Below are 22,862 nucleotides of genomic sequence, written 5' to 3'. Positions count from 1 at the left end.
TTTGATTCTTGAAAATGTGTGCTTGTTAAATTGGTTTGCTGATGGGTCACTGCAGTTGAGTCAATTCAGACTCATAGCAGCCCTTCAAGAGTGGTTGTTACAAATGTTTACTGCCCATTGGAATTTCTGAAAATGCTGTCTTGTCTTTATATTGGAATAGTAATGTTTTTTCTTGTTGATTTTTAAGAATACATTCTAAATTAATTCTATTAACACTTTCCATGACATATTTTAGTCCTTTTTAGTTTTTAGTCCTTTTTAGTTTTTAGTCCTTTTGATTATTTAGCAGTTTTAAATTTCCTCATAAATAAACATATAAAACTTTCCTTTATGATTTACCATTTTTTAATGCTTTAAATTCTACTTAGATTTTAACAGTATTCAGCAACCACCCTTAGAGTTTGATTTTTCATTGTTGTTGTTGTTCTTTAATCTACATGTAATTTATTTTAGCATGTAGTGTCAGGGGATAATTCAGTTTGAGCTCATGGTAGCTAGCTACCTCTTTGTTAGCAGGGATATTTTTCGTTTCTCTCAGAGCAACATTTGTGTCCCATCCTCTAAGTCCCCCTTCTCTTTGTACCCAGTTGGGACTAGCACCAGTGAAGTACGGGTTGAGCCAGGATGTCAGTAATTTATTTAGGGTAGCTTGTCTGAAAGGGATTGTCCAAACACTAAGCCCATTAAATTTTCAGTGACAACGTGAGAAGGAGGAGTGTGGCGATCATATACTGTAGCCTTAGAAGGTACTTGGGCAATGGTTTTGTTCCAACGACAAAAAAGGAAGAAACATTGTTCTTTGCTGATTCCCACGCAGCATTGTTCTGAATAAGCTGCAGAAAGTCGATATTTACAGGGAAGGATCGTTCGCAGTCAGCTTTGGGGAAAGCACTTCTTGGTTGGAGGGGAAAGAGGCAGCTGTGCTGTGGCACTCAGGATGCCTTGTGATGCAGGGCAGCTTTTCAACAGCAAAGTCATGTTCTTCTTGGTTTCCCACGGAGGGTCAGAATAAGATCAATGGTTAGTGGGTGTGAATTATTCACCGGGTAGTAACACGAGGCTGTAACTCCTCCGTGTGACAATAAAAATTGTATTCCAGTGTCTGTCAGTCCCATGTTGGGTGTTAGCTCTTAATGCACTCTCAAGAATCATTCTACCTCTAGTAAACCATCACTCCTCAGAAGACAGCAGTTAGATCTTTTGGCTTTTTGAAAAACCCATTCTGTCCTAGTTCTGAATTCTGACTAGAATGCAGAACTTCTTTTCTAATCATTCCCATGTCAGCCGTGAAAGCTTACTTCCTCTTAGTAAACCTCGAGACATGCATGGTCTTGTTTGATTTGAAAGTGTGCTTTATAAATGATACATTTGTAACAATTGTTCCTCTTATTTTTATTAACAGAAAAATAGCAAAATGACTGCAGCACAGAAGGCTTTGGCTAAAGTTGACAAGAGTGGAATGAAAAGTATTGCTAGCTTTTTTGGTGCAAAAAACAAAAAAAAGATTTGAAACTTTGAAAATAACATCTAGAAACACTTTTCTTTTGCTTTTTACATGTTCTACTTTCTCTCATCCTCCACACCACTGTACTTCCTGACCTTAATGGCCACCTTTTGGAAGATAAAGCAAAAACTGTCCACAAATAAGCTAACACGCAATTTTCATATTCACTTAAACAATTCTTGGTATTTTATTTTTTTATGTTCCTGAATATGCAAAAGTAATTGTGCAATTTTATGGCCTGTGGCCTTTGGAGTCTTGTTTGACATGGTGAAACATAATCAAGTGGATAGAATAAGCAGCAAAATTCCCTCAATAAAATATGACAGAATTTCAGTGTCTGTCTGTTATTTCATACAAGTTTGCCACGCAGGAGCTGCAGATAAACCATTCTCAGTATTCTGAGAAATCATAGCTAACTTGTCAGGTAAACTACTACCGTTAAAAAAAGTGTCAGCTTTTGGAAAATGGTGTTTTACTGTATTTGTGTTCATTTTAGGATGGATGGATGGATGGATGGATGGATGGATGGATGGATGGATGGATAGATAGATAGATAGATAGATAGATAGATAGATAGATAGATAGACAGACAGACATAGATGTCTCTAAATCATGGCAAGCTTATGTATAACAGATTGAAATATGGCTCAGTCTTGCATCAGCCCCACAATTATCAGCATGCTCAAGTTCATCACTGAGGCTATTGTATCCATCCATCTCACCCAGGATATCCCTTGTCGTAATTGGCAATCTTCTTCATCTAAACATAATATCTTTCTCTAGTGATTGATCCCTCCTGACGCTGGATCCAAGTGTTCTGCTATAATTCATAAGGTTTTCACTATCTAATCTCTAAGTGTCACTGAGCCTTTTGTCTATTCAGTCTTACCACTGGAGATCCTGCTGGCATTTGAAATCCCAACGGCATAGTTTCTAGCACCACAGTCACACACAGTCAACACTGTACAAGGAATCGACAGATGGGTAATCTCATTTCCTCACTGCCATCTTGTTGATTTTGACTCATAATGACTCCAAGACAGGCTCGAACTGCCCCCAGGGGTTTCCGAGATGAAATCTTCGCAGAGGAGAAAGCTTCGTTTTTCTCCCTTGGAGCTGCTGCTGGCTTCGAGCTGCTGACCTTGTAGTCAGTAGCCAATGCATAGCCCAATGTGCCACCAGTCCTCCTCAGATGAGTGGCAGGTAAAAATATTACTGAATATAAAATGAAAAATTTAATCTTCATACTTTTTATTACCTAGAAACAATATGGAAATATTTTATAAGAACAATTTTTACAAGAAATTATAGTGGTAATTTTAAACCATTTTTACACCATTTTATGGGCATATTTCTCAGTAATGCTAAGTATTCCACCTAAATATTCATTTTAAAGACAGTACTAGTTGCCATTGAATTGATTCTGACTCACGATGACCCAGGTATACGAGAGCAGAACTCTGTTCCATGGGATTTGCCAGTGATTGGTTTGGCAAAAGTAACTCCCTAAAGCTTTCTTCTAAGATACCTCTGAGGGGACTTGAATCGTCAGCATTTTGGTAAGCAACCAAGCACATTCACCGTTTACATGATGCAGGGACTCCAAAAACAATATTTCCATTATTTTCATATTTGATGAATAACTCTGACCCTATTTTTGACATGTAGATTATGTGTATGTAGTTACTGTTGTAAATAATTAAAGAGTCAGGTGATATGTAAATATCTGCCTTTTAGTCTTTCCTTAAAATGGCAGTTTTTACATCTTTGACCTTTTCTCCAAGGAGTCCCGTTCCGTATATTGGAGAATGGTATTTAGAAACCAAGGACTCATTTCTCTTGGTGTGTCATTTCTATAAGCCTACGTAGTGGCCAGAGCTAGGAAATGCATGTGTGCTTGCATATGTGTATCTATGTATGAGCTACTCCATCAGAACTATTTGCAGGGTGCCGATATGGATTAAGCTTCCAGTGAGTCCCCTCTAACCATATCCAGGGATGTGAATAGCCTTGCTATCAGAGAGCACTGTTAGGTTATAATGTAATACCTTATCATTTGATCTCCCTTTTGATTCATTTTAAATTTTCAATTTTTAATATTTTCTGCTTTCTTTTTGATTGAGGTTTTACTCTGTTTTGTCATTGTTGGCTTTTTGTTTGCTTGCTCCCTGTTTGCGTTTTGTATGGTTTTCTGTCTATGAAATCCAGGATAGGTAAAACTATAGAGACAGTAACTGGTTTAATAACTACATAGGGTCATGGCAGGGGAGGTTGGGGTGAGATGAGGCACTAACAACAGTAAGTACAAGAAGAAAATGTTCTGAAACCGCTTGCGGTAATGATTGTAAAACTCTTCATAATATGATTAAATTGGACATGAATTATATGCCAATAAAACCATTTTTAAAACTATTTATCCACGTATATATTTATCTATATGTGTGGCCTTACTTATCAAGTTGAGGAAGTTCTCTTGTATTCCCAGTTCACTGAGAATTTTTATCATGAATGAGTCTTAAATTTTGTCAAATACTTTCTGCATCTATTGAGATGATCATATAGTTTCCCATTAATAATGGAGTGTCTTTTAACAAATGAAATCTGATGATTAATTTAAACTGCTAATATAGACTATTATGGTATGCCCCATTTGAAATACATTTTAAAGTGTCCTGATTTACTATGGGCAAGCAGAACGAAGAGTGGCATATGATATATATTCTTTATCTTAAAAACTCGAGCTGACAGCGACAAACTGATGTCATTTTTGGAATAAGCAGGTCAAATATTCTCAGAAACAAGTTAATATTTGAGGCACCAGTGTTTCTGATATTTCCTAATTTCCATTTGATGGAGGGTTTTCTCTGTTTTACTTTGTTATTGTTAGGGTGTGTGTTGTATTTGAAATCCAGGGTAGGTAGCTCTGTAGAGACAGTAACTGGATTAATGGTTTCTTGGGATTATGGCACAAGAGGTTTGGGGTAAATGGGGAACTAGTGAAAAAGAGCACCAGAAGGAGAAGAATGTTCTAAAATTGACTGTGTTAGTGATTGTACAACTCTGCTTGATAAGATTGAACTGCTCAATTGTATGATTTGTAGATGAAGTGTCAATAAAACTTTAAAAATTGAAATGGAATGCATAAAGATTGATATCTTAGGCAGCAGTGAACAGAAATGGATAGGTATGGGTCATTTTGAATAGGATACTCTTATGGTTTACTATGTGGGGAATGACAATTTGAAAACAAAAAGTGTCACATTCCTCATCAAAGAGAACATTTCAAGATTTACCTTGAAGTACAATGCTGTCTCTGATAGAATATCTATACACTTAAAAGGATGACCAGTTAATAGGGCTGTTATTCAAATTTATGCACCAACCACTAAACCCAAAGATGAAGAAATACAATTCCATCAACTTCAGTCTGCATGGAAGAGTTATCAAGATACACTGATAATTACTAGTGATTGGAATGGGAAAATTGTAAATGAAGAAGGAGCACTAGTTGGAAAATATGACCATGGTGATAAAATCAATGTTGGAGATTGCATGATAGAATTTATTAAAGTCAAGGATTTTTTTATTGTGAATACCCTTTTAAACTAACATAAATAGTGTTTACTGTGGACCTTGCCAGATGGACTACCCAGGAATCGGATTTGTGGAGAAGTTCAGTGTCATCCAGCTAAACATGACCAGGAGCTGAATGTGAAACAGAACATCAATTGCCCATATTTACGTTCAGGTTAAAACTGAGAAAATTACAACAAATCAATGACAACCAAAATAGAACCTTGTTTATGTCCCACCTGAATCTAGAGTTCATCTCAAGGGTAGATTTGAAATATTGAAAACTAATGATGGAAGAACATATAGATTGTGGACATCAAGACAATCATGCATGAAGAAACCAAACCAAAGCAAAACCAAACTCGAGTGCCATCAAATCAATTCGGACTCACAGCAACCCTATAGGACAGGGCATATTTGCCAAACGGTCTTTTTTAAAAAGCGGGTGGGGTGGGGGTGGGGGCTTGACCAAAGTCAATGTTAGAAGAGATATTGAAACTTGCTTTTGTATGTAGAGTAGCTAAAGCAAATGGAAGAAATAAAGTAGGGGGGTTGAATACAGAATTTCAAAGGGCAGCTCGAGAAGACAATGTTTAGGATTAAAATGAAATGTACAAAAGTATGGAGTTTGAAATACAAGAGGGAAGAACATGCTCAGCCTTACTCAAGCTGAAAGATGGAAGAAAAAATTCCAGTGTGTCATAATATTAAAAGATTCTCTGGGCAAAACACTGAGTGATGCACGAAGAATTGAAGAAAAAGATGGAAGGAATACACAGAATCACTGTACCAAAAAGAATCGTTCAATGTTCAACCATTTCAAAAAAAAGTAGCATTTGATCATTAACCTACAGTATATATGTTTTAATAAACTATTAAGGTATTTTTAAAACTGTTTTATTGGCATATATTTCACATCATTCAAGTCAATAATTCATATTAATAAGATTATATAATCACCTTCCCATCAATTTAAAAACATTCACTTTTTCTACTCATTGCCATCAGCTCCGAACCCTCCCCACCATACCCTCCAATAAACCATCAGTGCAATCCCTGTCTCTATAGCTCCACCCATCCTGGATTTAAAATACTGAAGAACATAGAAAAAAAGTTAAATAAAATTAAAAAACCTTCACGGCACTCTGCATGATAGCAGGGCTATTCATATCCCTTGTCTGTGGTGAGAAAGCATTCACTGGGGACTTAATCCCTGCGGGGAACCTACATATGGTTTTTGGGCTCCCACTGTCATCCGTAGCCTTGCACAAACTAGCGTTCACAATTTAAGCCCTGATAGCACTCCCTCCTCAGGCTTAGATTTTATAATTCATAATCCTTGGGTCACACAGGCTGGTGTGCTGCTTCTGTGTAGGCCCAGTTGATGCCTTACTGAGATGGCTGTTTGAAGCCAGGCCTTTAAGACTTCAGTTGCTATTGTTTCTAATAATCAAGCACTATCTACTTCCTTTGCTATACTGTAACACACATATCTTCAGTGATCTCTTCATGTGGACAGTATCAAACAGGGCCATGTAATAAGAACTGATTGTTCTCAGATTGGGGTTAGAATTAAGTGTGAGCTCAAAATTCATTCATATATCTACAATTTATATACATGTCTTTGTTTCACTTTAGAGATACCATTTTGTGTTAGAGAACATTATCAATCATCCTCCCGGGGCATACTGGAATGCTATTGATAGTGTTATTCATTTAGCCAGTGGTGTGGAACTCAAAACAGTTTTGAGAAATGATATAATTATAGGCTGGCTATGAAGCTCACTACATGAATTGTTGATTTGTCCAGATTAAACAATAGTCAACAGCAATAACCACACAGACACAGATACAAAATCAAGAAAAACAAAATCTAACAACTGAAAAGCACCCAAACCCTATGGAATACACTGAGAAAGAAGCCCCGGAACTATCAGAAAGAGATTGTTAAAAAATGATGCTTAGGAAATATATTCATATATAAGGATGGGGAAATAGATCTATGTGCACTATTTATAGGTTTAGTGTTAAGGTAGCAGATGGACATTGGGCCTCTACTCAAGTACTCCCTCAATGCAAGAACACTTTGTTCTATTAAACTGGCATTCCATGATGCTCACCTTCACAACACAATCACTGAAGACAAAGCGGGTGAATAAGCAAATGTGGTGAAGCAGGCTGATGGTGCCCAGCTATCAAAAGATATAGCGTTTGGGGTCTTAAAGGCTTGAAGGTAAACAAGCGGCCATCTAGCTTGGAAGCAACAAAGCTCACATAGAAGAAGCACACCAGCCTGTGTGATCACGAGGTGCTGAAGGGATCAGTTATCAGGCATCAAAGAACGAAAAATCAAATCATTGTGAATGAGGTGGAGTGCAGAGTGGGGACCCAAGACCCATCTGTAGGCAACAGGACATCCCCTTACATAAGGGTCACAGGGAGGAGATGCAGTGTAACAACGATGAAACATACAACTTTCCTCTAGTTCCTAAATGCTTCCTCTGCCCTGCCCCCTATCATGATCCCAGTTCTACCTTACAAATCTGGCTAGACCAGAGGATGGGGATGGAGGGGGGAAATAATGAGCTGCTACCAAGGCCTCAAGCAGAAAGCAAGTGTTTTGAGAATGATGATGGCAAGAAATGTACAAATGTGCTTGACACAATGGATGGATGGATGGATTGTGATAAGGGTTGTATGAGCTCCTGATAAAGTGATTTTTTATAAAAAAATGATGTTTAGGACACTACAAAAGATCTGAGGATTGCTCCTGAAAGCAAAGGAAAAACACTATTGAAGGAAGAAGTCCAAGCTGCACCAAAGGTATCAGCCAAACCCAAGGCTCCAGAAATTGACAAAATATCGACTGAAATGTGCCCACAAGCTGGTGCCATCTGGAGGCACTCGTGCACCTGTGCCAACAAGTTGGAACATAGTCCTGCCCATTCCAAAGAAAGATGACCCAACACAGTGTGGAAGTTTGCAAACAACACCATTATATCACTCGTAAGTAAATTCCTGCTGAAGTTGAATTTTAAAGTGGCCTCAGCATTACATTGACAGGGGCATTGCCAGAAATTCAGAAGAGCATTTGGACTGAGAAATATTGCTGGTGTCAGATAGATTTTTTTTTTTGAAAGCACAGAATACAGGACTGCTTACTTGTGTTTTTACTGACTGTGGAAAGACATTTGACTGTGAATCATAACAAACTATAGATAATATTACAAAGAATTGGAATTACATAACCATGGCTTGCTTAAGTGCATAACACAAGTGCTCATATAGAGTCATTTGAACCAAACAAGAGTCAACTGCATAGCTTAAAAACCAGGAGAGTGTGCATCGGGGTTCTTTGCACCATAGTTTTCACCAACCTATGCTTTATAAATATACTGAGAAGCTGGACTATTTGAAGAATGTGGCGATAGTATGACTTGGAAGATGATTCATGAACAAGCTGTCATATATAATAAATATGTGTATGTAAGTATGAATATATGTATTTTTAAGCCACAATTTAAATTTATCTAAAATGGAGTCTATCATAATAGTCTATATTAGCAACTTAAACTAACCTCTGAGTGGACCAGTAAGGGAGTAGTATATTGATTTTATAGAAGATCAGACTGCAGTTCTGTAGACAATTAAGTGGCAGAACCTGGATGTTTACTATTTTATAGGCCTAGTTCTGCTGTAACAAAAATGATCATAAGCAGGAGTTTTAAATAACAGGAACTTATTACCTCAGTTCTGGACGCGATGGGTCCGGTTCCAGGCAGAGGAAAGTCCTCTCTTGGTTCCTGTCTACCTTTCCGCTGTGTCTGTGTCTCTGTGCCTACTCTGCTGTTTTTATACGACACTTCTTAGAAGTGACTAGGTCTAGGACCAGCCCTATTGGCATGTCCTATTTACATGACCAAAAAAATGTCTTTCCAAGCGGTCATAATTACAGGCACAGGAGACAGGACTTGACCACATCTTTTGGGGAGGGACACAATTCAGTACTTAACATCCTCAGTCCCAGGCCTCTTTCCTCTTTTTTTTTCACCCCACACCATTTCATTGTTTGTGTCGTTTATGGTCATTTATCTTAAGTGGACTGATTGGTTTGTCAATTATGTTTTAAGGAATGGAAAATCGGATTGCACTCTGTGCCATTCTCTTACTCTCACATTCATAAATAATTATGCCAGTCCATTTGCCCTCAGCAGTAGTATGTCAGACTCTAAGGCAAGTGCCTACTTCTCTGTGTGTTTTCGTGTTAAATGTTTAGTTCAGTAGTCCGTATTTAGCACTTACTGTATTATCATCAATACAAGTTCTTTTGGTGGCCTCACACCAAGCGAAGTGTCCTGGTGGCTTAGTGGGTTCTGAGATGGATTGCTAACGGAAGTCAGCAGTTCAAAACCACTCTGTCCTCCTGGGTCACTATTAGTCAGAAATGCCTCGATGGCGTGAATGAGGAGCATTTCACACCAATCAAACCTATCCCAGAGAGAGAAACGCACCAAATGAGATTTGCGGAGGAATCACGGCTTCTTTATAGACTTAAAGGAAAGATTACCTTCAAAAAACCAAACCAAGCTCACTGCCATCAAGTCCATGCTGCCTCACAGACTCCCTGTGGTTTCCCGACAACTGTGGACCGGAGTAGAAAGCCCAGTCTCTGCCGTGGAGCTGCTGGTGGGTTCCAACTGCCGCCCATGCAGATCACAGCGCAACATGTACTACACCACCACCAGGGCTCCCATGTGCTTTCATCAATAGCTTTGTGAAATTAAAGCTAGTCATGCTGTTAGTTCTTTTTTGTTAAATTTGTAATTGACATATAATTCACGTTTATGCAATTCAAAAGTCAAACTCACGCCCATCAAGTCAATTCTGACTCAGAGCAACCCAGTTGGGCACAGTAGAACAATGCCCTGTGATTTTTCAAAACTAATCTTGCAGAGCAGGCTAGTAGATTCAAACTGCTGACCTTGAGGTTAACAGCCCAACTTGTAACCCACTATGCCACCAGAGCTCCCATACAATTCGGTAGTTTAAACCTATTAAAAAGAATTATGCAATCATCACCACAATTTTAGAATATTTTCTACTTTCTTGTACTCACAACCAGCTCCCCATTTCCCGCTACCTTCTCATGCCATAACCCTACGAAACTGTTCACCCAGTTATTCTCTCAAGATTTACCTATCCCATGCTGTTAGTTAGTTCTTGCAAAAGAAAAAAGGCACGGAACTATGTCTAGATTCATATATTTATTTAATAACATATGGCAAGCACCCACAATATACCTAAAATTGTTATACTGTTTGTTGTTAATTGCTTTTCAGAAACCGATTGCCAAGCCTGCCAGGAGCCTCTTCTACTAACCTTTGGCTAATCGTTGAGCGCTTAACCGTCTGTACCACCCAGGGACTCCTGGGTTCTGGAAACCCAGCGGTAAACATGGCAGACGGAATGCCTGTCCTCACGGGCTTTCTGCACTAGGATGGATAGGCAGTTGGAAAGTCAGATAATGCTAGAGACTTATGGGAAAAGAAGCTCAGGAGGGGAGTAAAGGTCTGGGGGGCTTTGAAGGAGTGCTCTGTGGTTTAAATTGATCAGGGAAGGTCTCCCCTTCACCTCTCATCCGCATTATGGCAGAGCAATCTCATTTTCACCTACCATACCACTTTTGTAACTCAGTTCCAGAATGGATAGGGTGGCATGAGTCAGAATTGACTCGACAGTAAGTTTGGGTTTCAGAATAGATTATTTTTGACATATAGTTAATAAGAAACGTACAGTAATTCAACTGGTTTGGTTACATTCTTCATGGGGATATTTGAGGCAACTGCTTCAACTGGTAAGTCTGTGTTTATTTATTGGTCTATAAATAAGAGTTTATTTATTTATAAATATAGTTTATTTATTTATAAATAAGAGTTTATAGTTATCCTTTTCCTGAAAGGATCTTAAAAAAAAAAAAAAGAAGAACAAGGAGAAAACCTGGTTAGAATTCAAAACTTTGCTTTCATGTTTCTTTTTCATTTTTTTCTCCTAAAATGATCATCCGTATTCCAAAAGTTTGGCCAACTCTTTAGGAGCCTGATATTTAGCCTTCGTGACATCGTGAGGGCTGGTGGCACATTGGGACCTGTTATTCGCTGGCTAGTTTCCCTGCGAAGCAAACACGAGGCCATCAGCCAGCCTCACCTCCCTCTTCTAGGCACTACCCACAGGGCTTAGGGCCCCCGTGGCTGCTTCCTCACCACCAGGACACAGCACCGGGCCTCCTTTTCTCTCTGAGGGCAGCGCCAAGACAGAAGGACTCCGTGAAGCTAGTTGCTCAGCAATAGACCCAGCCAATAGACGTCCTGTACAACTTCAGACACCTACAAGGCTTTACACTTTTTGCTTCTGCGCTTTCTAGAAAAATCACCAAATGCAAACAGGTGTGTTTTAAAGAACTAGCCATGAGTATTTTGATTGCACATGAAAATCACCACTCGACTGTGGGGCAGTGGCTGGTCATGCTGGAGCCCCTTGACAATGTGACAGTCCTGGAGTGTGAATCTGCCAATACAGCCCTGCAAGCATGCGGTCCACTTTCCCAGCACCCCAAAAAGGCATGTTTTATGGGGAAGGGGCATTGTAAAATCCTGATTTCTTAAACCTGGCCACATTGGCCCATTCTGCTCCCCTGGGGTGAGCTCCCATGCAGGTTTAGAGTGATTCTAAGCACTTGATTTCCTCGCACTAAAATTTAATGAACCAAGTATGAACTCTTACATTAAAAAAAAATACTGACCTTTTTTTGCCCCGTATCAATTTAGCAACTTTAATTCTTAAATTCTTAATGGTACCTAGACATGTGCATTTTATGATCTCCTGAGGTTATAAATAAATATTGCTTCATTAAAAAAAAAAACCATTTGCTCAGCACATGTATTATTTTCTTTGTTTATTTTTAGAAAGAGGACATAGGATATTGGGGAGTGTTTAAAGTAGACACCCAAGGGTAATGTATTAGGGAATTCTGGTGCACAGAGATTGTGCCTGGAGGGTAGTGCGGAGAGGGCCTGCACAAAACTGCCCTGCTTTGACCTGCTTCTGGATGGACATGCAAAAATAATGAGGCACTGGCTGCTAGCCAACGCTCCTGATTGCAAGCACCACCCTGCACCACTTGTTTGGTTTTTTCCCCATCAACAAGAACATGGCAGGTTAAGATTTGTACTTCATTGCATTACTGTTAGAGTTTTAGGACGCATGGTTATAGTAAAGGATGGCAGGAAGAGGGTCTAATTTGTGTGAGCAATGCAAAATTAATACTTACATATATTGAAGAACTGGTAAAACCATTTTTATAAGGAAGAAATTCCATTTAAAGAAAAAATCCTGAATTGTGATCCCAACTGTGATTGTGTTTCCAACAGAAGTTTCCACGTCACAGTGATTGCGTGTGTGCAAGGCAGGACTGCTTCACAGGGCGCTCCATTTGTAGCCCTTTGGAAGCAGATTGACAAGCTCTCATTCAACCACCAACCTCTTACCCTCCCCAAAGAATTCATGTTAAGAAAGTCAAGTTTAACATATTCAGGGGGTTTATTGGGATACTGTCCATGTTTTGATGCAATGGGCTATGCAATTACTACATACAAGGGGGATACCCCAAAACTCTGTAAATGTGCTAGGCAGAGCAGAGTTTTAGTTGTATGCATTTTCCCCAATAGGAGAGTATCAAGCAACTCACTCCGGGTTAATGCACCCAGTGGCATCGCCTGGGAAGGTTCTCTCAGGTCACAGTGAATTTTTTCCTCAAAAGCAGTTTCACTACAAAGCAGTTTCACATCATATTTTTGTGATGGCCAACTTAAGAGAACAGCGTGTGGCTGTGAAATTTTGTTTCCTGCTTGGGACAATGCTACAGAAACTGTTATGATGCGGAACACAGCTTACAAGGATAGTGCTATGGGAAGAACTCAAGTGTACGGATAGTTTTCTCATTTCAAAATAAGTAAAATGTTTATTGATAACAAACCTCATTCTGGACATCCGTCAACTTCTGGAATGGATGAAAATGTCTACATGTAGTACATTTGGAGTTCATTCCACTAGATTAATCAAACTTTCTATTTAGAGGTTCTGAAAAGATTGCATAGCAGTTTGAGACAAAAAGAAGGCCTGGTTTGTGGCAGACAGGGGACTAGTTTTGCCACCACAACAGTGTACCTGCTCGCACAATCATCTCAGTGTACCACTTTTTGGTGAAAAATAGTGTGTCTCTCATGCTTACTCACCTGACCTTGCTGCATGCGACTTCTTTTTGTTTCCATGAATGAAAAGGGACATAAAAGTACAGCAATTTGACCACTTAGAAGAGATGAAGGGAAAAAAAAAATGAGGGAGGTGCTGTCAGCCATCCAAACAGATGGGTTTGAAAAATGTTCCCAAGAATGGAATTGCAGATTTGACAAACAAATTAAGTGTAACAGAGAGTACTTTGAAGGTGATAAGTTTGGGAAACAAAGATTTCTACCAAGTCATCTCCCCCAAATATATGTTAGACTTAGGACACTGCTCGCAGCTAATGGTAAATGATTGTCAAGTTACCTCCCTGAAGGCAGTCTTGCCACACTATTGTCTGATCCCACCACAAGTCGGGCCCACTCACTGCTGTTAAGGACAATGGGCTACTTCTCCCTAAAGGCTTGCAGCCATCAGTCTGGTCCCTGCAGGATGGGTTTACATGCTACTGATAATGGTTTCTATGGAGATCCAGAGAACAGGTCAAACCTGCTCAGTGACATCCAAAGTTAGGCTGCCATCATAAGTCTAGGGTCCGCCCATCTTGTCACGTGTGCCCCCAATCCATCCTCTTCCAACAGCCTATGAACCCCTAGATCACCCCCTCCCATTACTGTATTACCTATAGCACAATCCTTTCCTGTGACATATGTCTTCACCTGTAATTAGGGGGCTTGCATGTCCCCAGAGAATATAAAAGCCTTGGTTATTGGTTAGCAATAAATCAATCTCTCTCTCTCTCTCTCGCTCTCGCTCTCGCTCGCGCTCGCGCTCGCGCTCGCTCTGCTCTCTCCCCACGTGGACCACCAAGTGAGGCTGAGGTGAGCATGCTACCACAAAATGTGTGTGACTCCATTATTTCAATCTCCCTTCTCTCTCTCATGCTCTCTATGACTTTACAATAATCTTTTCTTATTGTCGCTGTACAGTTGTGCCTACCGGACCTGTGACGATGTGTTAGGGGCTGGTCAACCCTGACAGATAAGGTTATTTTGTAAAAAAAAAAAAAAAAAAAAAAGTAAATACATAGCTTTGGGAAAAAATTATGGTTTATTTTGGGTATCCCCTCATATAGTATATTTTTCTTGGTATGTGTTATATTCCACAAATAAAGTGGAAGAAGAAGAATGAATAAAATTTAAATTTAAAAAGAGAAGAGTCACAGCCTTAAAACCCTCCCAGGTTGTTTACCATCAGACCCGACCCTGGTCGGAGCCGAGTGATTGTGGAAGAGGAAAAGCAAGATTGAAGGTGACTTACAGCATCCAGTGACACGAGGGCATTTCTAATTTACAATCCAGTGAGAGAGCCTAGGAGGGAAAGAGGGAGGCTGCAAGATTGAAAGCTGTGAGGGATGGCGACGGGAGCACAAGGGGAGTCAACAACTGGTGGGTCTTTTGGTAAGGAAATGTGTGACTCAAGAAAACATACTTTACAAATGTTGAACAGCTGTAACGATTTCTAGTAGTCTAAAATAAATGTATATAGCTATAGCAACATCATATATGTATGTATGTATATATATATATAAAACAAACGTGTGTATACATACAGATTTGTTGTATATACATATGTGTATATACATACAGATTTGTTGTGTACACATATGCATGTACACATACAGATTTGTTGTGTACACATATGCGTGTACACATACAGATTTGTTGTGTACACATATGCATGTACACATATAGATTTGTTGTGTATACATATGTGTGTACACATACAGATTTGTTGTGTATGCATATGTGTGTACACATACAGATTTGTTGTGTATGCATGTGTGTATACATACAGATTTCTTGTGTATACATGTGTGTATACACACATATTTGTTGGTGTTATGTGCTGTTGCGTCCGTTCTGACTCATCGTGAGCCTATGTAAACAGAATAAAACACTGCCCAGTCCTCACAGTTGTTATGTTTGAGTCCATGGTTCTCACCACTGTGTTAGTCCATCTTCCTACCTTGCCAAACATGACGTCCTTGTCCAGAGACTAGTCTCTCCTGAGTACATGTCCGAAGTATGTGAGACAGTCTTACCATCCTTGCTTCTAAGAAACATTCTGGATGGACTCTGAGACAGACTTGCTTTTCCCTTTGGTATGTTCAATATTGTTCATCAGCACAAGAATGCAAATGTCTAGATTCTTCTTCAGAGTCTTCCTTATTCAATGTCCACCTTTCCCATGGTTGGGGTCTGGCACATCTTAGTCCTTAAGGTACTAGCCTTTCTTTTCAACATTGTGAAGAGGTCTTATGCAGCAGATCTCCCCAATGGAACGTGTCATTTATTTTCTTTTCTGCTTCCGTGAGCACTGATTGTGGCTCCAGGGAGGATGAAATCCTTGACAAGTCTAGTCTCCATTTATCATCATGTTACTTATTGGTCTAATTATAAAGTTTGGGGTTTCATTTACATTAAATTGTAGTCCATACAGAAGGCTGCAATCCTTGATCTTCATCAGCAAGTGCTTCAAGTCCTCCTCACTTTCAGCCAGCAAGGTTGTGTCAGCTGCATATCGCAGGTTGTTAATAAACCTTCATCCAGTCCTGAAGCCACATTCTTCGTCATATAATCCAGCTTCTCTGATTATTTGGTCCACATATAGATTGAATAAGTATGGTGAGAGGACACCCTCACACATACTTTTCCTGATTTTAAACCATGTAGTATTCTCTTGTTCTGCTTGCACAACTGCCTCTTGACCCATGTACAGCTTCTGCATGAGGACCAGGACATGTTTTTGAGTTTTCTCATTCATCTCCATTCTACCCATGGTTTATTATGATCTACACAATCAAATGCCTTTGCATTGTCTCTAAAGCACAAGTAAACATCTTTCTGGTATTTTCTGCTTTTAGCCAAGGTTTTTCTGACATCAACAATGATACCTCTTGTTCCAGGTCTTTTTCTGAATATGGCCTGATTTCCTTGAAGCTCCCTTTCAATGTACTGCCGAAACGGTTGTTGAATGATCTTCAGCAAAATTTTACTTGCATGTGAAATGAATGATATATTATTTATCTGATATTGTTGTAAGCTGACATCAGGGTTAGCACTGACTCCTGGCAACCAATTATTTCAATGGCTGATTTTTGGAAGTAGATCACTAGGCTTTGTATTTCTAGTCTGCTTTGTCTGGCAGATCCACTGAAACTACTCAGCATCATAGCAAACTCAAAAGTCTCCACTGACAAAGAGGTGGTGGCTTTACATGAAAGACAATGGTCAGGAATCAAACCCACTCTCCCTCATGGAAAGGTGAGAATTCTACCACTGAACAGCTACTTCAATGTGTGTGTGTAAAGAGAGCGAGACATCAATATAGTAGCTATAGAGAGATATTGATGTATGTGTGTGTGTATGGACAGATAGATATCCAATCATTCTAATTAAACCCATCCATCCCTTCATGCCCACTGGACACCATTGACACCCAAGTTGCCACCGGAAGCCCCACTCTCCTGCCTATGTTCCAAGCTCATATCCCATTGGCCTTTGAACTTTGAAAAACTACCCACATCAAACCCAATGCACCCACAATTATAAAAACAAATTTGATTTTTCTCTTTCTAGAAGTAATTCTTGACAAATTTATTTCTACAAAATGAAAAAGTGCCAAAAAGGGCTCTCCAGTCGAATGCCCCCAGGAAGCCCCGGGAGTGGAGCTAAGCCTGTATTTCTAGCACGGGGTAGTATTGAGGCACAGAGAATCGACATTTTCAAGGCTTTTGCTTTATTTCCAAGTGGGTCTTCAGAAGTTGCCCTGTTTTAGCAGTATACAAGACTGCCCGTTTCTCACACCTTCTCCAACTCAGCATCCGTTCTCAGCAGTGTCTTTTATAGCTATCAAACAGGCCACACTCCCAAAGAAATGTCATCCTGCTGTGACTTGTAGCACAAGGGGAAAGTTTTCTGCCAAATCATAGAGAATCCTGGCCACCACTATGAATAAGTCTGCCATCATTAGTCAAGAGGGAACAGTTCATTGATGGTGTGAAGTGCCAGTGTTAATAACCAACGTACCAGCACCAATAAATGGAGTCTTGGTGAGAAGTGATCCTCCGTATATTTCAACAATTTTGTCTGGGTAAGAAGTTCTAGGAAAGCTGTTTGACTGATACTACTTACAAAGCACTATGTCACAGTTTATATCACAGGGACCCTGATTGCTATACCCTTTCAAAAATGTCACACTGGTCCATTACATTAATGGAATTATGCAGATTGGACCTAGTAAGGAAGACACATCAATAATTACAGACCTTTTGGTAAGCCATCTGTGTTTTAAAGTGTAGGAAATTAACAACAAAAATTCAGGTACCTTTCACCTCAGCAAAATTTCTAGGGGCATGGGCCATGTCCAGATACTCCTACCAAAGTAAAAGATAATTATCGTATCTGGCCCCTCTTACAGCAAAAAAGGAGGTACAATGCCTGGTGCACCTCTTTGTAATTTGGAGGCAATATATCAAGCTAATGGTGGTCAAAAGAAATCAGTAGTAGCAATATTAATTTCTGACAAAACAGACATGAAAGCCATCGTGAGAAACAAAGAAGGCCATTATATAAAGACAATTGAACATGCAGACATAACTATAATAAATATCTGCACTGAATGAAAGATGTTAAAAATACGTTCATCACTTCTTACAGAATTGAAGAGCCAAATAGACTTTAATACTATAATACTAGTATTGTATAAGACTTGTATATGTCACTTCTGAGCAAAGACAGGTCAACTAGAAAGAAATTCTACAAAGATATAGAAGAACTAAACAATTAATCAACTTGATCTCTTCAACATATGCAGAACATTTCACCTAACAAAAGCACATGGAAGGAACTCCAGAAGAGATCGTATGTTAGGCCATAAATTAAGTACCAATAAAATTAAGATATCTATGTGCTTTAAACCAGTTTTTTATACCACAATGCTAGAAAGTTAGAAAGCAACCATAGGACTATCAACACCACCCCCCTTCGAAAAAATTGAATTACATAGAAACTGAACAACATTTTTCTTTAAAATCACTAATTCCTGAAGAAATAAAAAGCACAATTTAAAAATTCCTTGAAACAATTATAATGAAATATACCAAAATCTCTGGGGCACAACAAAAATAGTACACATAGGGCAATTTATAGCAATAAGTGCACACATCATAAAGAAAGAAAGGATTAAAATATCTTCTTGATGTCTTAAAGCTCTGGCTAAAACTTCCAGGACTATATTAAATCAGAGTAGTGATAATGGGCAACGCTGTCTGGCTCCTATTTGGAAGGGGAATGCCTTCAATTTTTCTCCATTAAATGAGATGCTAGCTGTTGGCTTTACACATATGGCCTTTATTATGTTCAGGAATTTTCCTTATACTTCTATTTTATTAAGTGGTTTTTTTTCACGTGAATCTTTGGTAATTTTTTTAAATCATTTTATTGGGGGCTCATATAACCCTTATCACAATCCATACATACGTCAATTATATAAAGCACATTTGTACATTCATTACCCTCATCATTCTCAAAACATTTGCTCTCCACATAAGCCCCTGGCATCAGCTGCTCATTTTCCCCCCTCCCTCCCCGCTCTCCCCTCCCTTATGAGACCTTGATAATTTATAAATTATTATTTTGTCATATCTTACACTGTCCGACGTCTCCCTCCACCCACTTCTCTGCTGTGTGTCCCCCAGAGAGGAGGTCATATGTAGATGCTTATAATTGGTTCCCCCTTTCTATCCCACCCTCCCGGTATTGCCACTCAGCACTGGTCCTGAAGGGATCATCTGTCCTGGATTCCCTGTGTTTCTAGCTCCCATCTATACCAGTGTACATCCTCTGGTCTAGCCAGATTGGTAAGGTAGAATAGGGATTATGATAGTGGGTAGGGAGGAAGCATTTAGGAACTAGAGGAAAGTTGTATGTTTCATAATTGCTTCACTGTACCCTGACTGGCTCATCTCCTCCCCGCGACCCTTCCATAAGGGGATGTCCAGTTGCCTACAGGTGGGCTTTGGGTTCCCACTCTGCACTCCACCTAACTCCCCCTCATTCACAGTGATAGGATTTTTTGTTCTTTGATGCCTGATACCTCATCCCTTTGACACCTCATGATCACACAGGCTGGTGTGCTTCTTCCATGTGGGCTTTGTTGCTTCCAAGCTAGATGGCCACTTGTTTACCTTCAAGCTTTTAAGACCCCAGACCCTATATCTTTTGATAGCCAGGCACCATCAGCTTTCTTCACCACATTTGCTTATGCACCCACTTTGTCTTTAGTGATCCTGTCAGGAAGGTGAGCATCATGGAATTCCAGTTTAATAGAACAAAGTATTCTTGCATTGAGGGAGTACTTGAGTGGAGGCCCAATGTCCATATGCTACTTTAATACTAAACCTATAAATAAAGGCACATAAATCTATTTCCCCATCCTCATATATAAATATTTTTACATATGTGCATGCCTTTATTTAGACTTCTATAAATGCCCTTTGCCTCCTAGCTCTTTCCTCTATTTCCTTTTATTTTCCTCTTGTTCCACTATCATGCTCAGCCTTCATTTAGATTACAGTAATTCCTCTCAGTTACATTACCCTTGATCATGCCCTACCAGGCCTTGTACACCCTCCTCACCACCAATTTGGATCACTTGTTATTCCCTTGTCCCTGGGTTTGTTAACACCATTTCCTTTCCCCCCACCTCCCCCTCTTCCATATCCCCCCGGAACTGTGGGTCCCAGTGTTTTCTCCTCCAGATTGCTCATCCAGCCTATTTTATTTAGACAGACCTGCAGAGATAATAACATGCACAAAACAAGACAGAGCAAAACCAAGCAACAAAAGAAAACAAAACAACAACAAAAAACCAATGGTGAACAAAACAAAAAGAATGGATGTTAAAGTTAATCAAATGTGTTTTTGATATAGATTAATTGTGTTAGTTACACAATTTCATGTCAACTTGATAAATAAGTATAGTGGTGGAGTCTAGCCTGTAATCAGGTCTGATGATGCCTCCTTGTGGGCGTGGACTGCTCATGGGAATTCTGGGAACTTCCTCTCTCCCTGGAGGTGGGCCACACACTATCTCTCTGCTTCACCTTCCTGTTGACAAGCCACATGAAGGCACACTGACACCTGAGGGAGCCCTGGAGATGTTTCCACTGCCACTGGATCCTCGAGACTTTTCACCCACCAGCCTTTGATCTTCCTGCATTAGGCATCATTGCATGTGCTGCATGAGTCTGAAGAGAAATCTACAGACTAGTATAGGGCTCATGGGCTAATATCAGACTAATGAACTTGACCTGGACTGGTCTGGGATGTTTTCTCAATGTCCAATTGCTCGTTGATACAAAGCTCTTTCCTATACATATATGAATGCCCCTGGATTTGTTTCTCTAGTCAACCCAGACTAACACATTGATATAATCACATGACTCTTCCTTTGTCTTGTTTATGTGGCAGATTACATTGTTTTTCTAATATTGAAACATCCTTGCAAACCTGATGTGACACCATGTTGATCATGACGTATTCTAAAAATATTTTGTTAAGTTCTCTTTGCTACAATTTTGTTGAAAATTTTGGCATTTATATTCATAAGGGATAAAAATATGAATAAATGCTTGCATTCATTAGTCATATGAGAAATGAAAATAAAAACAATGAGATATCACCTCACATGGACACCTTTAGCAAAATACAAAATGAAAATAATAACAAATGTTGGAGAAGACGTGGAGAGATTGGAAGTTCATACATTGCCACTGGAATTGCAGACTTGAAAAATCACTATGGAACGTAGTATGGTACTTCATTAAACAAATACAAGTACCTTATTATTATGCACTCTCTCTACATGGTATATACCCTGAAGAAATAAAGAGAAAAACATGCACAGAAATATGCACACCAGTGTTTATCACAGCAATTTCTATAACAGCGAGAGAGAAAAATAAAGGTTAGGTTGGGTTGTCCAGAGAAACAAAACTAGTAACACTCACATACGTATAAGAAAGAGATTTGTATTGAGATAATCGTATCAAGAAAGCCTTCCAGCCGGGTCCAAGTTAAGTCCCTGGAGCTGATGCTAGCTTGCGCCCTCTTCAGACCCATGTGGGGTCTAAAGCTGATGACACAGAAAGGTGAAGTGGATGCAGGAAGGTCACAGGCCAGAGGCGCAGAGTTGCATGTATCTAGACCCATGGACACCCTGCAGTGAACCCACAACTCTCGGGGTCGGGCAGCTCACCTGGCACCACCCTTGGAGATGGGCATAGAGGCCCAGCAAGCAGAAAGGTGAAGGGGCAGAGAGAAAGGTGAAGTTTCCACTTTCTCCCATAAAAGGGCACACTTTCAAGGAGGCATCATCAGGCTGTGACCTGATAGACAGGTTGGACTCTACTCCTACCCAAGTGCAAGGTGATATAAAATCTGACTGCCAGGAACCACCCTTATTAACTTGACACCTATACAGAACTCTCTCTTTTATAGTATATAATGAGTTTTACTTAGCATTTTTACACAGTACATAACATAAATACTCAAATGACTCAAACCTGACAAACTATGTATTTTTCTTAGGAAAATGCAAGGAGAAGACAAAAATATCATGAACCTCAAGAATCTCTGAACAAAGTAAAAAGTTCCCTGCAAAAATTTAGTTACAGACAATCCCCGAATCCTTTATATGAATACCATCAAGATTTTACCCGTCCAGATAAGGACAACAAATCAAGATCTCCAAACTGGTATGCGTACGGCTCTTCCACCCTTGGTAAAGATGTGGCCGAATTAGAAAGTTCCTCTCAGATGACTCATAGTGAAGAGACACAGACGTGTGTGTATTCTTATGGCTTACTCATCCTTTTTCTGTTGATGTTAATATTTCTTGCTTTATATTTTCTCTGAAGATATCAAATAAAATCATGTGGGTAATTTTAGAAGATTCTACTTCATTAAAATGCTGTGCTCTCATTTCAGGGTTTCCTCCTAGACATTTTCAGCATAACTGGCTTCCTACAATGTGAGCATTCAACAAATATGGTGTGAAAACCCTGTGTACTAGGCAGTAGTCCTCTCAACTACTCATATAAATGTATTTGGTGGACAAGTTGTCCACACTAGGGGTTATCACACACTTGATTAGGAATTGCTACTTCATAACTGTAATTTTGCTACTGTTTTGAATTGGGCGACCCCTCTGAAAGGGTCATTTGACCCCCAAAGGGGTGGCGACCCACAGGTTGAGACTGCTGTCTTAATCCAATAATCCTATCAACATCTTCCCCCACCTGTGAAAGTTTGTAAACCAGCCACTTCATGGGTTTAGCACACCTTTTGGGGGGTATCCAATTTTTAAATTGCCCATTTCTACCAACTCAGTGTTCTAAGGAGACAAGCAGTTCTTTGATGTGAAGGCTCTTCATTGCAGTTGGAACTTTGTGTCTCCATCTCTAAGCAAAGTCCAACGTAGA

The 22,862-nt window shown here is 39.6% G+C and overlaps 1 protein-coding gene across 2 annotated transcripts in view; it reads left to right on the top strand.

Moving 5' to 3' along the window:
- Positions 1-22,333, top strand: part of RNASEH2B (ribonuclease H2 subunit B) — a 102,831-nt gene extending 80,498 nt beyond the window's left edge. The window contains exon 10 of one of the 2 annotated variants that reach the window (XM_045283793.1): positions 21,970-22,333. In XM_045283793.1, coding sequence (XP_045139728.1) covers positions 21,970-22,296 — 327 coding nt within the window. In that variant the 3' untranslated portion in view covers positions 22,297-22,333. Of the gene's footprint in view, positions 1-1,402; positions 1,838-21,969 lie in introns of those variants that run through there. The other variant, XM_045283794.1, reaches the window with a different exon arrangement.
- Positions 22,334-22,862: the final 529 nt, after the last annotated feature.

Source organism: Echinops telfairi, unplaced genomic scaffold (assembly GCF_000313985.2).
Source record: "Echinops telfairi isolate 266 unplaced genomic scaffold, ASM31398v2 ScPeMD7_7467;HRSCAF=8505_0, whole genome shotgun sequence".
Lineage (NCBI taxonomy): Eukaryota > Metazoa > Chordata > Mammalia > Afrosoricida > Tenrecidae > Echinops > Echinops telfairi.
This window is presented reverse-complemented; position numbering and strand designations above follow the sequence as displayed.